This window comes from Leptosomus discolor, chromosome 11, assembly GCF_034619465.1.
Source record: "Leptosomus discolor isolate bLepDis1 chromosome 11, bLepDis1.hap2, whole genome shotgun sequence".
NCBI lineage: Eukaryota > Metazoa > Chordata > Aves > Leptosomiformes > Leptosomidae > Leptosomus > Leptosomus discolor.
In genome coordinates, this window is record NC_141401.1 from 12552519 (window position 1) to 12573795 (window position 21277).

Sequence of the window (21277 nt, forward strand, 5' to 3'; positions counted from 1 at the left end):
ACTGTAATTCTTGACTCTAAAAGAAAGGGCTCCAATTAGGCTGTGATGTTTTCGTTCTGCTTAATATTACTTTAATGACATGACTGACTTCTGTAAATAAGATTTAGAGCCCAATGGGAGTTTTGAATTTTTTTTTATTTTGACTAAATGAAGAAGCTGATCATTCTCTCCTGCTTTTAGTTTTTTTTCATCAGTATAATCACTGATTAAAACTAGTTACCACAGGCCCTTGTAGGATTGTTCCCTATGATGCCAAGTTCATATAAAATTGATAATATAGTAAATACTAAGTACAGTACAAGACAAATTGCTCCCAATTTTTTATCTATTTTCCAGCCATTCACGTGAACTGCCAGAAAAATAAAAACAACAGAACAGATAAGAGAAGTAGCTGTGTATGTCAAACCACTGCTGTTCACTTCTATGGGTCCTGATGTATTTATGAAGGCAGTTTTTATAAACCAGGGTATTCCCAAACAGAGCATGTCAAATACGTTGGATCCTACAATGTTAGACATAGCCATATCTCCATTTCCTGTAAAAGAAGAAATACAAATAAGTCTGCTTAATTGTATTGTAAGAAATTGCCAAACTGTTTTGGAGGAACAGACTGTCAGCCCTCAGTTTCTCACAGAGCACCCTTTTCAGACTTTTCATTGAAAGAACTATGGTCATGATTCTACAGGACATGGTTTTGGGTACCACAAGCATAATAAAAGTCTCCCCAAATCACCAGCATCTGCAAAGTTGCACTTAAAATAAGCTAGACAGGCTATTATAAAATCCAGTCATGTTTAAAATACCAAGACCTACAGTTGTTTTGCAGTAACACTGTAACACTTGATCAACAACAAATCAAACCAATCTAGAATGCTTCTCTGAAATACTCTGAGAGGTTTTTAAATGTCTGAGCCACAGCTTCTTCAGGTAAGCTATTTATTTATTATTAGTAAACTTAAGCTCTAGAATCTGGAGCAAGAATTTTGAAGTTACTCCTTGAATGTCTGGAAGTGTGGACTAGAATTCTTTTTTTCATAGTACCTTTTAAGCACATCTGTTGGAACGAGCCTGAATACTAAAATCTTTACCTTTTCGAGCCACCAGCACACTTGCAACTGTATCTGGTACACTTGTTCCTGCTGCTAGTAATGTGAGACCCATTACTGACTCTGGAATTCCCAGTGTTTCACCTGCAGTTGATAAATAACGGTAGAAAATGCAAGTATGTTTTAGGTTTAAGTTTCATCCGAACAAATTGCTTTGGATTTTGTTCGCTGGTAGAAGTATTAGTAATTATGCAGTAATTTCAAGAGGAATCTGTGAGCTAACTTGGCTAAATACAAAGTGACTGAACCATGAAGTAGTTAAAAACAAGAACAACAACAACAAAGAAATGTCATCCTGTCCTTGTTCTTCAATGAAATAAAAAAGGAATTGTGGTATAGTAACCATCTTACTTAACAATTTTCTCTAAGACCTGAGTGGAATGTCTCCAGTGGTCAAGACAATACCAATTATGAGGTTTTTTTTCTTTCAGATACAGTAGAAGTTTCAATATCTAACAATTTACTTCGCCCCCCCCCCCGGGGTTTCTGGAAAATATAAGTCTTCTGGTTTTGGGCATCTCATTGTTAGCGCTCAAAAGTCTCATGCAGCAATAACTCTTACAATAACCCACTGTTTAAAGGGAGAGGAGAAAAAGCACACAAATTTTCTTGGGGAGGAGGGTCATTAAGATCATTACTGCAGTAATCTCAACTACATGGTTTTACCCTTACACTCCAATTAGGAAGTTCTTCTGTTGGATTTGAAAGTCAAAATGCAGAATTTTGTATGACTTGTAAGTGCAAATAATCCTCCAGAAGTTTGAGTTTCTTTAGGTAAATGCTAGTTTAAAGTAAGAAAAGTTTTAAATTGTAACTGAAACGGCAGCTTATTTTTCCCCACTTTTTTTTAGCCCCACATGTCCTGTAAGCATGTTAATTTCTCACCTAAAATACAGGTATTCAGATCTTCAAAACTGTTTTAGCAGTTGCACGTTCACAAGTATCAATATACCGAAGTATTTGATACCACTTTTCAAACTATAAAGTAGCTAGTTTTTTCTTAAACCTTTTCGTTCATTAAAAAGTATCTTAATTTTTTTTTAATCTGACTACTTACTTGCAATATTTGGACACTAATAAGAACAGTGTTCTTAAAATAAGTACTCTTATAAGTTAGGTCAGCAATGCTTGCCTAGTACCTACCAGCTTAGTCTAGATCAGCCCAGTAAATTTGTGTTGGAAACTGTTTGTTAGATCAGAGGGACTGGCATGATCCTGTTGCAGAATTTGTACTAGTATTTATTCTTCATCACTCCTAATGTAAGAGATTTGTGGGATGAGGGACCAACAAGATCAGCTTTTATAAACCATCCAGGCTGGAAAATAATGGTTCATGCCAAGCAAACCAAGGTGAAAAATGAATGAACCAGCCTTATGTACCCACAGTAGTTTCTAGCCCTCTGAAGGCTGTAAGGTAGAATATAAACTCAGGTGAATCTAATTTTTCTTTCTGTTAGATAGATTTAGCTTCTGTTTAATGTGTAGGGTTTTCCTTGGCAACTGACCATAAAGAGAGAATTGTCTTATTTTTCTAGCCTTTAGTTAATTTTGTGTATCAGTAGCAATATCTTGCTATGAGTAGTCAAATTTTCTTTGCTAGCAACACAAAGGTGTACTAAGTTGGGTTTGTTCTTGCCCATCAAAATTTAGTCCCCAGCTAGGATACCTTTGTGACATTCTGATAGGCTGTTTATGCAACGATAGAATCTTTGAATCACCGTTCATGAAAGAACCTGGACTTGAATATAATGTGTGTGTAACTTTTAGTGTTCTAACATGTAAATAGGACTTACTTGATCTAGTAGTGGGTCAAAGACCCCGATACTGCTTGTGATGACTCTTCAAAGTGGACTAACACTAATGCACTCTTTGAATCTCCAGTGTACCTGCTGCTTTCATATGAATTAGTGTTTTGTCAAGTAGAACAGCAATAACTTTATTTGAATCCTGTTTCAAAGGCTCCTAGCACTCAGACAGAACCCTTGCTCTTTAGATACAAGTGGAAAATTATTTGACCAAGGAGTGAACCCGGTGGGTGTTACATCCAGTGATTTACTAGTAATTTCTCAAAGGTTTACCAAATGTGTAGGTCTGTTTCTACACTGAACAAGGAGTTATTCATTGAACTTAAGTTGAAAACAAGTTTAGGATGCTGAACTAGCAGAATACTTGAGTAGGATTAATGAACTATAATATGGAAATGGCAAGCTTTGTAACACTTTTCTTTCTTGTGTAGAGATTTGTTTTCTGCTTGTTCCTAAAATTAAAAATTGGATTTTTCTCAAGCTGACTGGAGAAACAGTGAAATAAGGAGACCTTTAATACTTTAAGATATTTTCAAGAGAATGTTTTTACACACAAGTTCATACCCCTTCTCTCACTTAAATGCAATTCTTTTACTGCTTCATTTTATGATGCAGATTTGTAAGAGGTATACCTACACACCCACCAAGAATGTTTAATAAACACATGATGCTATAGTTGAAATAAAATAATAATAAAATTTGGGAGGGTTTTTTGCAGTTAATTTAATCTCTTACTGTAGTGTTCAAGAAAAATACAGGTATAGAAACAATGGATCTTTTACAGAACCCGGAACCTTTAATTCTGGTCTTGGTGGATTCCATGTTTCTCAGACTTCAGCTTGACAAGTTTCTTGCTGTGTATTTAGTTGTTTCACTTCATGAAGGAGTTTCATGAAACTGTCTTTTTAAAATATGGGCTGGTTTTTGTAGCTATGTAAACAAATTCTCATTCATATGATGGTAAGCAGTCTGAAGCAGCCTAACTGTGAAGTGTGTTTTCATTAGATAGAAGAAGGTGGCAAACTAAGCAGTCAAACATAACTTTTTGTTGGTTTTGTTTGTTGTGTTTTTTACAGCAAAGTATATGTTGGTAAACTGACTGTTAATTGTGGAAAGGAAAACTCTTCACAGGGAGAAAACTGGTTTTTTTCAGTGATTCTTGATTGGTTGATTCTGTATAGCAGCAGCCCCTCAGGTACCTACCTGCTATTGTTACCATCCAGACAAGAACGTAAGTTATTGCAGAAATCCATGCTGCTGAAATCAAAAATGTCACCATGAACCAGTTCCTCCAAAACGGTCTTCTGCAATCTGGTATAGTTAAATAGAGTAGTGTAATAATAGGAAGGGATAACACCCACAAAACTCTCTTCATATCTGCTTCAGGCATGGTGAAGACACTTGGATGATCTGTTGAAGAAAAAGTAACTATTTTAAATTGCAGCACTAAGTTTGAATCCATAGCATACAGTCGTAATACTGGCCTCTGCTTGTGAGAATACTGAAAAAAGGTAAAAAAATACTCCCAAGTTCTAGCTGTAGTCTTACCCAGGACCTACATCACACTGGACAAAACTCTGAAATCAAATGTTCTTCATTACCATGTCACAAGGAGAGAACTAAGGTGGAAGAAAAATGAACTTTACAGAAAAGGTTTACACAAAACGTTTACTAAGAGTAAGTACCAACTGCTTTTCTTTTGCCTAAGTGAAGAGGAAAATGATGTCTGTGGCCACATCATAGCTACTCCTTTACTTCCATATCATGCATATTTTGGCTATGAACCTGCCATTGTTATAAGAAAACAGTATATATTAGTACAGTACCAGTGTGTCTGTCAGCTAGTGCTGCATTTTACAAGCAGCGGTGCTGGGAAGTTTCAAATGTGCAGCAAAGACTGATGGAAGTCTGCTGTTCTAGTATGACACAAATGAGCAACTGTCCTAGCATTCCTCTAGCAACTAACTTCATATAAATACCACCACTCTGATTTTGCTTAATGTTATATTCCGGGAAAGAATAATGATTTACTTAAATACTGTGCTGGAGTTCTTCTGTGAACAAAATCTTAATAATGAATCTACTTTTTATTAGAATTGATGCAGACAGGTATGCGGAATGCTAGAGACAACTGTAATAATGCTTATACCTTCTGAGACTTCATCAAGCCCATGCAGGCTTGTTGAAAGCTGAGAGTAGTCCAGCTCATCTTGAAAAATTCCACTGTCTATTCTTGACTGTTGACGAATTAGAGGTCCGCTCTCTTCCCTCCATCCAACCAGTGGCTGCTGCTCAGCATTCTCTTCCATAGCTTTTGTAAAACATGTGCAGCAGGGACTGAACTTTTTCATGAGGTATTGATTGATTTTAATGTCAAAACATAGTATCAGAATATAACACCCATATATCAATAATAAGGATGCACTTTCATACCTAGAATGAAAAACAGGTTTTACATAATATGTAATATAAATCCCCTGACTCTTTAACTCATTACAATGGGAGAGAGAGGGAAAATTCACATGAGTAGCAAAAGGATAATATACAAAAGCATCTATTTGCAGTTGTATGGCTGATGTCACGGAAGGTCATGACTGTCCCCATGTCTTTCAGCAGTTCAATTAATTCCCCTCCCTGCAGAATCTTGTTCGTGTATTGTATAGCTGCATGTTTTCCAGGGGATCTTACTGATGTTTGTGAAACTGAGTCTTCATGTGATGGTTGAAGAGAGGGATAGTGTGTGCTACTTCAAGTTAGAAACTTGAGGGACTTAGTGCTGGACCTGATGGACTTCTTGAAGCAACACGCGCTTCAGTGTTGATGGAAGAGAGTGAAGACATCAGAAGCTCATGGTATGCTTCTGGCAGACAAATGTTTTTTAACAGTGATGCTATCAAAGGAAAGGCTCAAAAGGAGTGAAGTATGAAGATAAATTGCTATTCCAAAACAGTTATGATAGAAATTGTGAAGTCTGTACAGACAAACCTATGCAGATCAACCTTTATAAATATGCAGGGTTTGAATGTTTGGGTAATCATCTTTGCAAGCATTGTGACTTTTTCTATGTTTTTAAAGCCAACAGGATGTTAATTTCTGTTAGTGAATGGCAGTTCAGGCTACTTGAAGTTCAGGGTTTGGGGTTGGTTGGTTTGTTTTTCAAGACACTTGTCTCCCTAATCTCCAGTCAACATAAATTCAACATGTACTTGTGCTCTTACCAGTAAATTCTGTTGTCAGATATCATCGCAAGGACCGCCACTACACTAATTGTATATGCCAGACAGTCTCTAAACAGCGGCCAACAGGATAGCCTGGAAACCTGCAGATCACAGATTCATTTACTTTTCTTAAACTCGTCTGTAATTCACTAAGTGCTGTAAATGCTGCATCAATATGTTGTTTCTATATTATGTAAAAATTTAAGATTCTTAGGAATGACTTAAGTATGATATTTAACAAGTTAGTGTTTTTAAAATCTTTCATAGCAAGTTATCTTAAAACTGATTACATGCTGGTTTTGCTACTAAATAATAAACTTGGCAGTTGTCATAGTAAGTCTCTCTTGGCTTTTGTTGGCAAACCAGAAAGGATAACCATTTGGCTCTTGGGAGCAGCACTTATCAAAGTTGATACATACCACGCTGGAAAACAGCCCACAAGCTGCAGAAATACCAAGAAGATTATAGATTGCTGATCCAAGGATGGTGCTGACACCGATATCTCCCTTTGTCACAAAGACTCCTATAAGGAAAATGACTCTGGTACGTTTCGGTTTGGCATGCAGGGAAAAGAATTCTAGATTCTGAGGAGTCAAAACCTACATCTCTTACCTAGAAAAGCAGTGACAAGCTCTGGAGCAGAGCTTCCAGCAGCCATAAAAGTTGCTCCAGCAACATCCTGAGAGAGGCCGAGGCCTGAGGATAGAGCGAAAGAATTGCTTAACAAAAGAAACACTTCAGTAGTCTGTACCCTTTACTCGCATTAGTATATAACGGTAGAAGTTACTGCAGTTTAACAGAATGAACTTTGCTTACTTTCATACAGTTAATGTCTTTGTTTGAAATTGCTAAAAAAATGTATTGAAAACATAGCCTCATTTATTGGGCTAATTTATTTCTAACTTTATTACAGAAATTCGTTTAAATACCAGAAAAGAAGTCCTGATAATACAAGAGATTTGGGCATGATCTTAAAATGTAAAATAGGCATGTGTATGCAGACTTTTAACTCTATTAATGGTGGGGAAATTCCTTGGACTCTAGTGTGATGTTGTTACGTGATCCATGTCAAGCCTGTCTGTCTTCCAGGGAAATCCATGCTACCGTGTCTTCACATGCCAGAAATACTAGTTAAATTCAAACCAGTGCTGCGATCTGAAAATCAAATTTTCACTTCGTATGGACAATATAAGAGCCTGTGTCTTGCTTGAATGAAATGAGATTTTTGTTCTGGTAAGTTGACTGTTTCTGACACATAACTCGCTCTGGATCGAGTCCTGCACACCAAGAACAGGGATGTACGGCTAACTATGGAAAGAGTCTCACGGATGCTTATTTATCATCAATAAAAAAAAAATCAGCTCTGCAGCAAGATTCAAGCTTACATTTTCTGTAAGTGTTCTGGTCTGGAGAATGTTTTCCAGTGTTCAGGGATGAGTTTTTCCCTATGGAATTTTTTTAATTCTTGGCAATGAAAAGGTGAACTCTCAGCTAAGACCATCTCTAATTCGGTGGTCTGCTGAAGCCAGGGGAATTATTACAGGTTGATTAGATTTCATAGAATGGTTGTAACCGTGGTACTCCTTTCTCTCCTGTGTCATACCTTTAACGTGTAAACAGTACCTCATCCTGATACTTGTTCAGTGTTTTGAGAGAAATGCAGAAACTTGAGAAAGGCACATAATTCCCATGTTTTGATAGAGGGAGAGTTTTGGTTTTTTGGTTTGGTCTGTCTATATCCCTCCCCCCCCCTTTTTTTTTTCCTTTTACTAGTAACCTGGACATAACACTGCTCACCCCAAAGTTATGTCATCAGCTTAATGCTGAGGACATTTTAAGATTTTCCTCTGAGGCACAAGGAAAGCAAATTTGAAATGAATGCCTGGGTGGAGTGTGATCAGAGTATGTTTTCTTCCACATCCCACTGACGCGTTGTATCCCGTTCAGTATTGCAGTGGTACGGCTGGCGCTGCACGGGGGCTCTGCGGTGTCCTTAGTTCTGTCTCCAGAGCACTCCGACCACGGTTAAAGAGAATGTCCTACACTGAGCTTAGTTTTACAGAAAAAAGCGGGAAGTTCACTTACATTCGCTGATGATCTCTAGAGAAGGTAGGAAGTAATCATCGCAGACGATGGACACGGCCAAAAACATGTAGAGTATAATGATGAAGTAGATCACGATTCCTCCGTCCTTTCTCTCCTGCGGTGTAAAAAATCCTTCGGGGAACTCCGACGAAGAGGAGAGGACACAGCCCGTCCTGTTTTCTGGAAAGGGAGTACAAAGGTGTTACCCCTCCTCCTACCTTCCCCCTTCTCGGGCTGTGGACCGGAGCTATGACCGCAGGACGGCTCCGGTGGGTTTCCACCCTCCGGCCGGATCTGTTCATTCGCTTCGGGACGCGGGCAGCGGCAGCAACGCCCGTAACACCGCAGCACCGTCACCCGGTCGCCGCGCACCGGGGAGCGGCGGTGCGGCCGCCGGCGGAGGCGCGGACCGCAGCTGCGGGCCGGGCCGGGCCGGGCCGGGCAGCGCGCCCGCGGTCCCGCCGCGCGCCCCCCGCCCCCGCCCGGCCCGCGCTCCCTACCCGGGTCTGCGGCGGGGCGCTGGGCCCGCGCGCCCCGCGGCGGCGGCTGCCAGGCCCACAGCCACAGCACCAGCAGCGCCGCCCGCCGCCGCGCCACCGCCCGCATCCCGCCGGCTCTGCGCGCGGCCGGGAGGCGGCCGGCGCCAGGGCCGCGGGGGTCACGTGAGGGCCGCGCCCCCCGCCCCGCCCCGCCCCGCCCTGCGGGCCCCGGCCGCCTCCCGCGGCGGGCCCTGCTGCCCCCTCGGGGGGGACGGGCCGCGGGTCCCGCCGCCGGGCTGAGCCCCGCAGCGGGGGGGGGGAGCCTGCACCGCGGGCTCCCGGGGGCTGCGGGCCGGACCTGCCGCGGCTGGCCCGGGCCCTGTGCCCCGGGCGGGGTGCCGCCGCCTCCCGCTTTGTGTTCGCGGGGGGAACGCGAGGTCCGGGCCGTCGGGAGCGCGCGGTGGCTGCAAGGTGCTGAGCGCCGTGCGAGCGTTTGGGGAGGCAGAAGGCGGATTCCAGCGTGCTGCCCTGTGTCCGTGGTCTGCGGCGGCATCTCGGTGTGCTCCCGCGGGCCGACCGAAATGCCCGCGCCGGGCCGTGCGAGCGCCGGGCTCGTCCTTCGCTGGGGCAGGAGCCGTTCCTGCGGTTTCGGTGAGCGATGCAGCCAGAGCAAAGCTGAGACCTGCCCCCCACAAACCCTCCCTTCAGAGCCAGCGCACTGAACTTCTTTGTCTGGTGACCTTTCTGCAGTGAAGTCATGTGTATAATTGAGGATTAAACAGTAAAATACAGTCTTTTAGCAAGATGGTTTTGTAAAGTTGTTCCCACCGCTCCTCGCAGTCACTGGTTTCTCAGAAAGAAAGGGCTGTGTTTCCGTCGAATCACCTATAGACGTGTCTCCACAAACATCTTCAACCCTGTTATGCCAAATGACGTTTTGAGGTGCCCATGTTATTTCTGACCGTTTGTTAGGTGCAGGGCTGGTGCTTACATCTGTGAGAAAGACGTGCAAGCTCCAGAATACCGTCTTGCTTCATTGCGTCTAATCCCTCTAAACTCTTCTTGTTCCTTTCATTTGTGGTGTTTGGCTAATATGCGATCAGCCTCCCTCTAGGATACAGGAGATAAGGTGAAAAAGTGGGTATTTTTCTCTGGATTGAATCAAACAATCATATGGCTGCCATTAGGAACACTGGCTTTCAGAGCAAAATTTTCTGGAACAACAAATTCTGCAGCAATTCCTGTTGCCTACTGGTGACCCCTCTGTGGCTCAGAATGCTTTTTACCAGAGCAAGAATGATTTTAAAGGTCAAAATTTTTAGGGGTGACAACTCACTTTCAGAAATGAGTTTTCCATGCTCCCTGAAAAGCAGACTGCAGTGGAGTTATGGCAGCTGCTGCTTCTCCTGCTTTATAGGAGAAAATAAACCATTTTTGTCTTGAAAGATTTAAGGATATATTTCTGAATCCCACTTTCCACCAGAGTAAAACTACAAATTTTCCTGTCTAAGTTACTGGTGGCTCTTTCCTTACAGAGGTCAACAGAAAGGGTTTCATTATCAGGGTAAGCGTCTTCCTTGCCAATGTCTCTCTTCCTTATAGCTTATCATTTGCCTACTCTTAAAACCTCAGCACAGTTTTCTGCCAGCTGTTCCGCTTCAATTTAGATATTTTTTGATGGTGTGCTTTCTTTTATTGCTTTAAATTACTTATGAGCCTGGCATTCTGATGGGAATGAATTCTCTGGTACAGCAATGTGCTTGCTGTGTAGTTAAGGAAAGCTCAGTCATGTGATTTCAGGATTTGAAGGTTTTGCTGTGCTCTGGTTTTGCTCTGTGTTCAAGCTCTAATTCCTTTCTATAGGCACCCCCCTCTCCATGCATAGCTGAAACAAAGCCAGAGCTTTGGTTTTACTGAAGACCGAAGCCCACTTAGTTTGCCGAGAAGTTGTGAGTGAGGCTGCTGCACTCACGTTCTCCTTGCCAAGCACACTCCTGGAGAGAGCAACAAGTGGAAAAAACCCCCATAGCCTCCCAGCATGAGGAACCACGCGCTACGTATCTGCTTGCTTGACCCAGCACAAAAATACTGACAGTCAGAGTGTGTTCTGGCCTCCGCGTGGCTGGCTGCCTGGTCTGGGCCGTTTCAGTCTAAGAGAGCATTCTGCAAAGCTGAGGTGGGTCAACTAATAGCGCAAATTTAACGTCTGCTGCTGCATTTTTTGGCTGCTATATTTTTTTGGCTGCTGTTAAGATAAAGTGCTACTCTCCTTAGTAGTAAAACTAATAAATATTAAAAATAAATTCTTCAGAGCTTCTGAAGGAGAGAGAAGGGTGGCTGTTAGCTAGTCAGGTTGCTGACACTAACGCTCTGCCACCCATGGGGAGGTCCTGGAAGGCTCCTGTGGCTGCCTAAACACAAACCTCTTAAAGGGTGAGGTGGCATTAAGCTACAGCAGCTGTAGCTCTTTTTCCAGTGACCGCATTCCGGTGTCAACTAGCTTCTGTTCATCTGGATGCCCCATTCAATTGAGGACAAGGGGTTGGTTTTGCTGCCCCTTAAAGCAAAAGGAGGTTGGGCTGTTTAGGGGTCTGAATAGCTCTGCTATCTGGGGGCAGGTGGGAGAAAATGTGCGTTGGGGCCAGCTGTTGTGTCTCCACACAGCAGGTACTCATTTTCTTGTGAGTGGGGTAGAACTTCAGTACTTCTGTACAAGTCCAAGAAGCAGTTTTTCTGTAAGCAGTGAATTTGCTCAGTATTGTTTGAGGTTTTTCTCTCCCATTTCGTAACGTCAGCAGGCAGGACAAGGATAGTGAGGAAAAAAGCAGGTGAGTTTTTCAGAACTGAAGTGGAGTGCGAGTCCCTGTGGATAGGATCCAGTTCTCGGATAGAAAAGATGTGGGGATGGCATGATGAATCCATGACTAGCTTAAAACAACAAGAAGAAATGTTTTTGTGTAGGCTGGGCTCTAGTCTTGCTGGGGGGAAGAAAAAGGAGGTGGAGATCACAGTAAGGGCTCTGTAGCTAGCTTAGGTATAGGTGATCGTATGTACCTGTACAGGAATGCTGAATTTCTCTGGCTTCCTAAATTATAAATGCAATTTGTCTTCTAACACGAGCTGTGACCTGTGTTTCAGTCACAGTTCAGTGTCTGTGTCACCCGTTCCTTGCAGTTTGGGTTTGGTTTTTTTGTTGTTTGTTTGGTGGTTTGGTTTCTCTTGGTAGTGGTTTGTAGAAAATTAGCCCGGTCTGGGTTTGGGTGAGTGTGTTTATACAGCCCCAGGGCTGACAGGAACACAGCTTGGTGTTAGCTGTGCCCTAGTTATGGCTCCTGTCCCAGTGCATGGACCCTGTGCACAGCTGTGCTTTTCTCATGTGATAGTCTGTGCGTGTTTACACCATTTATGCTCCCAGTCACAAGGCCTAATGTGTGGGGAAACAAAATAAGTGAAGATATTGTCGTCCTAAAAAAAAAGACCTGAAACCCCCAACATTCTTGTAATAATCTGGTGTTACCCCTATTTGGCAGAAAAGAAGCTGAGGATGAAAAGGGAACTGACTACCTGGCCTACTGCTATGACAGAAGGCTGTGCTAGTCGTGTTCAGAAGGCCAGTTTCCACTCTCTTGCTTCTGTTCATGCTGCTCGTGTGGCTTCTTTGGAGGCTAGAGTGACTATCTGTGTAAAATGGGGGTCTCTAAAAGAGCTGATAGAATAAATTCTCTTACCCTGAGGTGCTCAGATACCACCCTAAGGTGATGAGATAGATACTTTACTGTTGCAAAGTTAAAATGAGACTCTTCAGTGTAACTCCATTAGTCTTCATTTAAAAGATAAATATACCGCCATTGTCAGACCAGATATTCCCCTTTGTCAGCATTTCATGGCTCACTTCCTGAATCTAGATTGATGATAGCTGTTTAATATACTTTCCTCCATAACCAGCGATTTGAGAGTTGCCAACTCTCATGATGGCTGCTGTTTTTCTTAAAGCATCAGCTTGATGCACGTTAGCCATACAAGAATCCTAGCTTGCTTTCTCTTTCTTTCAGATAAATAGTTGTAAAGAAAGCTTGAAAATGGGAATCTGAACATCTAATGCTGGAGGCAAGTAAACACATGACAATATTATTTTCAAGCTAATCTCATGACCTGAGGAAGGGGTGATAGGTTAATTCATGGCTTTAGAACGATGTCAAATGGGAAGATTTGATTTCTGACACTTAGCTCCCTGGAGTACACAAGAGCCAAATGCTCTTGCTGTGAATACCTCTGAAGATCACTGGAAGATACAACTCAACTGCAATCCCTGGTGAGAACCAGGAAAGCTGCTGAGCTGTGAAGGAATGGTGTGTGGTAGCCAGCACAAACTTGTGTGAGCCAAATTTATTCTAGGATTCTTGGCCTTCATATTCTGACCTTGCATGTTTTTATTGACTCTAATCTGTGAAGTTGTGAACAGTGTATGTTTTTAGGTGGTCTGTTATTAGACTTCAGTGTTAATGCAGCTGTGAGCTAAACGAAGGAAGCTTCTAGCTTCTCAGTTGTGCTGTCTGGCTACCTCCAGCTGTATTTCAGTCAGACTGGCAGGCAGACTGTGGAAGCATTCAGGTTATGTAGTCAGACAGGTAGTTGAGGGTGGGCAGTTGTTGAGGCTGCTCTCTTCTATGGGGATTGCAGTTGTGAAATGTTTCATGTAAGCTGTGGAGTAAAGTCACTCCCTGTGACAGTGTGGATTGTAGCCTGATGTAGCTTAACTTAGGGCTACCCACAATGTCAAAAAAGCTAGAAACTCCTTGGAAGGATTTTTTGCTTGCTTGTTCTCAGGTGAATGCCTGCTGAAAGGACAGTGTACTATTGTTAGTTGGAGAAGATTGAATCTGTTCATTTTGGTGCCTGGGGATTTCTATTTTCCCAGTAGCTCAAGCATACAGAATTGTGCTTCCCATCTTTGGGCCCAAAGACCTCTCTCACTTCGTCTGCTGTCTCTGGCGAAGCTCTACAGTAGTTCTCATGGTCTTAGCTTGCTCACTGGGTGGTTTGATCATCTGTTCAGGACATTGAAGGAATCTCTCAAACTGAAATTAATGTGTCCTGGATTAATTGCTTTCAAGTTTTAAGTCAGTAAGAGCTTCTCCAGTCGTGTTGGAATGCGCCTCCATGTTAACTGCTTTCTTTTGGTTAAAAGTCCTCACTAAGACAATTGGAATGTAGCGTAAACGGCAGTGCTTGTGGTGCCATGAAACTGAGCATGTGATGGTGGTTGACCATCTAGACTGATCACATCAGAAAGTCTTGCCGCAAAGTCTAGATGCACCTATATATACTGCCTATATATAAATACACCTATACATACCAGGAGAGCAGGGCTGTTGCTAGCCAGTAATAATGCTATAGGGAAGCTTCTTTGTGCAGTTCTTGTTTGGTATCTCAAATACCCAGTGCCTTTAGAACATCTTAAGACTGTGAAGCTCAGAAGGCTGTACATAGTGTAAAAAGGATAGAAAATTGTGGACGCTCTGCAAATAGAGCTAGCGTGCTTCAAGTACCTAAGTCAGCTGTTTGCATGCAGGATGGCCAAAGAATGGAGCAAAATGTTGAGGTTTCTGAGGGGAGTCCTGTGGATAGTAGTGACATTGCACCGTGATCACTTGAGGTTGCTCTGTTCCATCCCTCTAGCAGTTTGGGTATAGACCAAATACACATCCACTTCTTCTATTTCCAATACGCTGTTATATCAGGGCAGGTAAATACACCACAAAACATACAGGAGAGTAGATATCGGCAATGAGCGAGTTACATATTTCTTTGATAAAAGCTTGTTTTGTCTTTATTTGTCTGCCCCCCCCTGCAAGGTCTTGTTTCTGTGGACAAAGGAGAACCAAAGAGCAGAAAATTGCTTCCTTGACTGCAATTTCTAAGCTTGCCTTTTACTGCCAGTTTTGTGCACCAAGGAGTTCTGGTCCCTCTCCGTGACTTTTGCTTCCACTTGTTTTCTTCCCTCTTCCTGTTGACACAGACACTTCAACAAACAGTTGTGCTTGTACTTACACTGGAGTATATGCTTGTTTTTCCCACTCTTTCAAGTCTGGGTTTTCTACGGCTTTTTTACTTTAGCTCTCATTCTGGCTGTCTTGAGGCTTGGCTTCATCCACTGCCTGCCATCCTTTCAGTGTACTTCTCTTGAACCGTTTTGGAGATCAAGATGTGTGTTGAAGGCTATGTGTCACAGCCTCTGCGGTTTCAGTGACTCTGCTGGGTTTGTTGAAGTTTTGCTGTTGTTTTTCATTGTGTTGCTAATGAAGAAGTCTAGCTGCTCTGGCAACTTTCAGCTGACCTTGAGTTTGCAAGTACTTACGAATTTACATTCTACATAAATAAAATGGAAATTATTATTCTTATGATTATAATATTATTCTTATGGTTATTGCCTGCAAGTTGTGTAACCTCAGTGATATCTCAAGAGATAAAACAAACTCTCAGTACTCTGTATATAAACATCAAATCATGTTTTCTCCAATGCGATTGCTTCTTTTCATGTATTACTATAACAGAACAAGCATTAGAAAACCAATTATTATTGACATACTAGAGAAGAGACACATTTAATTCTATCATATAGGCTACGAAGTTGTTTCACTAGATAACATCAGCATGTACTAACGTTATTTACAATGTAATAGGTGGTGTTGGTTTGAGGATGTTTCTCTGTTTCAGAAATTGATTGCTAAAAGGCAGCGTGTTGCAAAATACTGTTTGTGTGTGTTGGGTTATGTTACTATGCACCAGTCTAGAGGACACTCCTTGCATCTTAAAGTACCTTCAAAACTAGAAGGTTTTGGGGCAGAATCTGTGATGCTAACCTTTTGTACTTTACAAACGTTGTGACATGCTTCTGGAAGTTCTCTCTTCTTCCCCTCACCCCTGTGCAGCCTTAGGGATGAGGCCAGCAGGGGAAAAAAAAAAGAGCTTGGTTGCTTTTTGGCTGTGCTTTTGCTGAGGAGGGGAAAAGGGGGAAGTAGAGAACCATTTTCTCAGGAGCTGGAGCTGGAGCAGGAGCCTTTGTGGCAGCCTGTCTAGACAGTGAAGCATAAGCCTGTTGTGTCTTCTGCAATGAAGATGGGGGACAACAAATTGAAAAGCAGAAACTTCTAGTAAAGCAGCTGAGCAGTTGCATGCCAAAAAGATGGTCTAGATAGATAGCTCTGTGTACCTGGTGTTTATGAAAGCTGACTGAAATTCAGCTGGAACTTCTTGATAAATTGGTTCTTCCAGTTTATACTTTGGGTAGAGTTTGTGTAAATTATATCCAGACTGGTATACAAGGCATACATGTGTGCAGACACCTGCCTTTCCTCTGGAAAGTCTGTAAGCTTTACATGAGGATGAAGGAACAAAATAAATTCTGTGTTTTTGTTGAGGAGATGACAGAACTATTACTGCTCAAACTGAGCAGTGCAAACAACTGAAGCATAAAATTCTTGCAAACTCTGAGAATGTGTCTATTTCGAGAGCTTTGGTGCAGTCCGCCACTGCTCCCTCATGAGATATCTCATCGCCAGAAATGCAGTTTGTGTTTTGTCAGAGGACTTAGCTTCTCCCAAGCTTGCATAAACTGCTGGTGAGTTACTACTGATTATTCCTTCACAATGCTAACTTTTTAAAAGCTCCACTGGGGAATGGAGAATATTTAAAACCTCACACATTTAATAGTAATTCTGTCATTGCTGTATATGCTGAAACATCACGTTTTTAATATTCTAAGGCAACTTTTAAGTTTTTATCAGACCTTCAAAATGAACACATTGATGTTTTAATTGCTAGCACAGAATATATAGATAATAACTGTATCTTTCAGAAGAAGGATGTTGTGCTCGCAAAGGAACTGATGTGATAGAGCTGAAACTTTTTCCCCTCAGGACAGAACAATTATTGTATCCTTATGGCACTAAAACTGGTTTCTCATATTCTCACATATCATGAACTCTCTAGGATTTAGGGTTTTCTGATCCATTTGAAAAGCTTCTAGCTTATGCATCTGTTCCCTGGCCACCAGAACCATCATTTCATTATAGTCAGTTGTCACTAATAAACATAATCAGCAACCATGGAGATGATGTGCATAGTCTATGCAAGTTTTCATGACTTTTTCCATGAACCATTCTCCTTCTAAGCAGGAGATGGAAATGGCAGCCAGGTCTCCAGCTGCTGTTCTGTTCCTGCTTTCCAAGAAAGCTGTTTCAGTATAGACTGGTTTACTGATAAACAGTTTTTATTCCAATCTTATCTGTTCCTGCATCATTTTTAGACGTTCCCATCCATTGCCAAAGATTTCTCAGCTAGATCTTGACTGAATGAATAGCTGATTCAGCATAACAGGCTGGAAGCCACCAGCAGGGATTAAAAATGGGAAAATAAGGAAGCAGGTTAGCTAGAAATGGAACAGACACTGTTGATGACAACTGGTGAATCCAGTGGATCTGTTTTCAGATGCTTTGGCTCTAATCTGTTATGTCCATCCTTGACCCTCTACACTCTCAACTTGAATGAGAATCGCTGGTTCAGATGTCATTATAAATCCAAAGTTAGTATTTTCCTTTCTCAAGTCTGTTGCTGCTGAATTTCATTTGCCACAATGAGAAACTTTTAGTTATATGGACAGGTTTCTTTTTCACCATATTTTCCCATCTGTTTGAGCAGAAGCAGTGGTGACAGCTTCAGCATTGTGAACTCTCTCCATACTTTCCCCAGCTATATAATTTCCATTAGCTGGAGATACATCACATCTTTATTTGTTAGTGTTTGAAGAGCTTGGGCTGGGCTGGGCTGGGCTAAGATGGTGAGGAGCCTCTCATTTTGTTTTTCTGGTGTTTACGCCCACTGAAGCCAAGGCAAAATCATTTGGAATCAAGGAATGCCTTTAGGTGGGTTCTTGCGTTTTCCTGTGAAAACTTTGTGAGATTAAATACAATCCTGTGGTCAACATGAAGGAGGAAGCAGTGTCTCCTAGAGAAGAGTTGAATGGAGGACTTCAACCACACTGGTATTTGCTGGAAAGGCACCACAGCTAGACATACACAATTCAGGAGGTTCCTGCAGAGTATTGATGGTAACTTTTTGACTCAGGTGGTAGAGAAGCCAATGAGGAGAGGTGTGCTGCTGGACCTTGTGCTAACAAACAAAGAAGGACTGGTTGGGGATGCGAAGGCTGAGGGTAGCCTGGGCTGCAGTGACCATGAGATGGTGGAGTTCAGGTTCCTGCTGGCAGATGCTATTGCTAAGCCGCTCTCCATCGTCTTTGAAAGGTCATGGAGAACAGGAGAGGTGCCTGAGGACTGGAGGAAGCCAGTATCACTCCAGCCTTCAAAAAGGGCAAGAAGAAGGACCCAGGAAACTACAGGCCAGTCAGCCTCACCTCTGCCCCTGGAAAGCTGATGGAACAGCTCATTCTGGATGTCATCAATAAGCATGTGGAGGAAAAGAAGGTTATCAGGAGTGGTCAGCATGGATTCACAAAGGGTAAATCATGCTTGACCAATCTGATAGCCTTCTGTGATGGCATGGCTGGCTGGGTGGACGAGGGGAGAGTAGTGGATGTCGTCTACCTCGACTTCAGCAAGGCTTTTGACACTGTCTCCCATCACATCCTGAGAGGTAAGCTTAGGAAGTGTGGGATAGATGGGTGGACAGTGAGGTGGACTGAGAACTGGCTGAAGGACAGAGCTCAGAGGGTTGTGATCAGCAGTGCAGTCTGGTTGGAGGCCTGTGGCTAGCAGTGTTCCCCGGGGGTCAGTACTGGCTCTGGTCTTGTTCAACATATTCATCAACGACCTGGATGAAGGGACAGAGTGTACCCTCAGCAAGTTTGCTGATGATACTAAACTGGGAGGAGTGGCTGATACCCCAGAAGGCTGTGCTGCCATTCAGTGAGACCTGGTCAGGCTGGAGAGGAACCTAATGAAGTTCAACAAAGGCAAGTGTAGGGTCCTGCTCCTGGGGAGGAATAACCCCATGCACCAGCACAGGTTGGGGGCTGACCTGCTGGAGAGCAGCTCTGCGGAGAAGGACCTGGGAGTGCTGGTGGACACCAAGTTAGCCATGAGGCAGTAATGTGCCCTCGTGGCCAAGAAGGCCAATGGTATCCTGGGGTGCATTAAAAAGAGCGTGGCCAGCAGGACGAGGGAGGTTCTCCTCCCCCTCTATTCTGCCCTGGTGAGGCCACATCTGGAGTACTGTGTCCAGTTCTGGGCTCCCCAGTTCAAGAGAGACAAGGAACTACAAAGGGGAGTCCAGCGGAGGGCTACGAAGATAAGGGGACTGGATCATCTCTCCTGTGAGGAAGGGCTGAGAGGCCTGGGTCTGTTTAGCCTGGAGAAGAGAAGACTGAGAGGGGACCTTATCGATGCTTATAAATATTTCAAGGGCTTGTGTCAAGAGGATGGGGCCAGGCTCTTCTCAGTGATACCCAGCGACAGGATAAGGGGAAACGGGCACAAACTGGAGCACAGGAAGTTCTGCCTCAACATGAGGAGAAACTTCTTTACTATGAGAGTGACAGAGCACTGGAACAGGCTGCCCAGGGAGGCTGTGGAGTCTCCTTCCCTGGAGATATAGAAAACTCGCCTGGATGCAATTCTGTGCAACCTGCTGTAGGCAAACCTGCTTTAGTAGGAAGGTTTGGATTAGATGATCTCCAAAGATTCCTTCCAACCCCTGGCATTCTGTCATTCTGTGATTCTGTACATCTGTGCTCCCTTGGAATTTAGAGACACCGACCTGAATTCTGCTGATCAATAAAGTGTGGAAGAGGATCTGGAAATATTCAGCTGTCCCACATCTGGTCATTTTTTAGGTGGTGGAAACTGATTTTTTTTTTTTCTTTTTTTAATTCCCTACTATGCTTATTTTTATTCTGTGGGGGAGTGGTGTATTTATGTTTGTTTTATGTAAATAAAAAGTCTGGTCTTTTTTTTTATTTTTCCTCCCCTTTTCTCTCAAGGTAAGGTCTTTGATACTTCTACTTAGTTGCTAGTTTTGAAGGCCCTTCTAATTCAAAGTGAGGAACACTGTCCTTATCTGTCTACTCTTCAGTTCCTTTCTGGGATCTGTTTAAAGCTGTCTTCTCCTGAAGGACTCCCTTGAACTTTTTTTCTAGTTTAATCTCCTGCCTGCCTAATGAGTTGATGATCTTGGTAAGATACCTCGCACAATCTCTAACCTTCAAGACAGGACAAACAATTGGCAATATAAGACCTAAGGCTTTTGAAAGCCCTTCTTGGAAATGCTTTTCTCATACGCTTTCTGATTTAAATATGTCTTTCAATTTTACAGAAGCAATAAAGAAAATGATGCAAATTTAAACAGGCTTTAAAAATGTTCAATTTACTTGTCCTTGAGATGTTGAATACTGGATCTGCTTAATGGTATATCTGCTGTCCAAGAATTTGAATGTGTTGTAGACTGCAGTCCAGTTCCATAACCGTGGGTGTTTGACCTTTGGATACTGAAGGGTATCCTACCTGCTTTCCGTCTGCTGCCCTGAAATAGGGCCTGCTATCTCTCCTAGCCTCACATGAGTGTCTTGGATGCTCTAAGATTCCACTGCTAATCAAGATAACTAACATTTAGGCTTCGGAGTTGACCACTTAAGTTATTGTCATTATTTGAGGTGGGAGGTTTGTTGTTTTTTTAAAGATAATCTGTTTTGACTCTCCTCCCTGTTCTGATGAGCAAAACAGCACTAGGGATAGACCTTGTTTGCAGCAAAAATTGTTCTTGTGAACTGCTATCATCTGCCAGAGCCATGAGCCCATTTCTGTGCAAATCAGCTTATTGCTGTGAAGCTGTGCCAGCTCTGACCAAACCACGAAGGGATTATTAAATATTATGAAAAGTTTCAGTAAATTCCTGCATCCCCCTTTACCATGCTCCCAGCTTCCCAGGTTCTAAATGTTAAAAGCCGGCCACAGGTCAGATCCAGTAGCTCTAAACTACTTTGGCAGTTCTCTTGGAACAGATGCAGAGCAGTGAGCTTAGGGAACAGAAGGAGTACCATTGCAAAATTGCACAAACAAAAATGTTCTTGCTTTTGACTTCCAGCACAGTTTAGAATGCTTTTTTCTCCCTCCCTTTGTTAAAGTTCTGCATTTGGCAATGTTACAAGTTTTTCTGACTGAACTAGAAAATAGAAAAATGTTTGTGCCTGCACCCAAATCTAGGGCCAAGCAGACTGTGACTCTTGGCTGATTGAAATATAAATCCCGGTGTCTGGAAAATCCAGATCTAAATACAGCCCTAAAGACCTATCAGTGCGGGATTCGTATCACCAGAGAGCTGTGGGGGGAGGGAGAAAAAATATCATTGTTGTCTCCATAGTTGCTAAAACTAATGGAAAATGCTGTAGAAAGAATTTTAAAATACCTCAGACAATGCTCTTACTAAGGTATTTCCTGAATCTATAGTGAAACAAAATAGTTTAAAGCTTAGTCTGTCAGCCTTCTTGTGCTGGCAGGACAATGAAGACAGCAAAGTAAATCCTTATGCTTATTATTTGTAATGAACAAGCAAAGGTACAAAAATAGATG

General features: G+C 42.6%; 1 protein-coding gene across 1 annotated transcript; it reads right to left on the reverse strand.

Moving 5' to 3' along the window:
- Window positions 1–181: 181 nt before the first annotated feature.
- Window positions 182–8826, reverse strand: SLC24A5 (solute carrier family 24 member 5). The gene is made up of 9 exons (XM_086471856.1): window positions 8715–8826; window positions 8215–8394; window positions 6742–6825; window positions 6549–6652; window positions 6130–6230; window positions 5061–5344; window positions 4115–4321; window positions 1089–1190; window positions 182–535 (listed from the first exon to the last, which is right to left on the reverse strand). The coding sequence occupies exons 1-9, from the start codon at window positions 8818–8820 to the stop codon at window positions 213–215; spliced, it is 1491 nt and encodes a 496-aa protein (XP_086327982.1). The 5' UTR covers window positions 8821–8826; the 3' UTR covers window positions 182–212.
- Between the last annotated feature and the right edge of the window lie 12451 nt (window positions 8827–21277).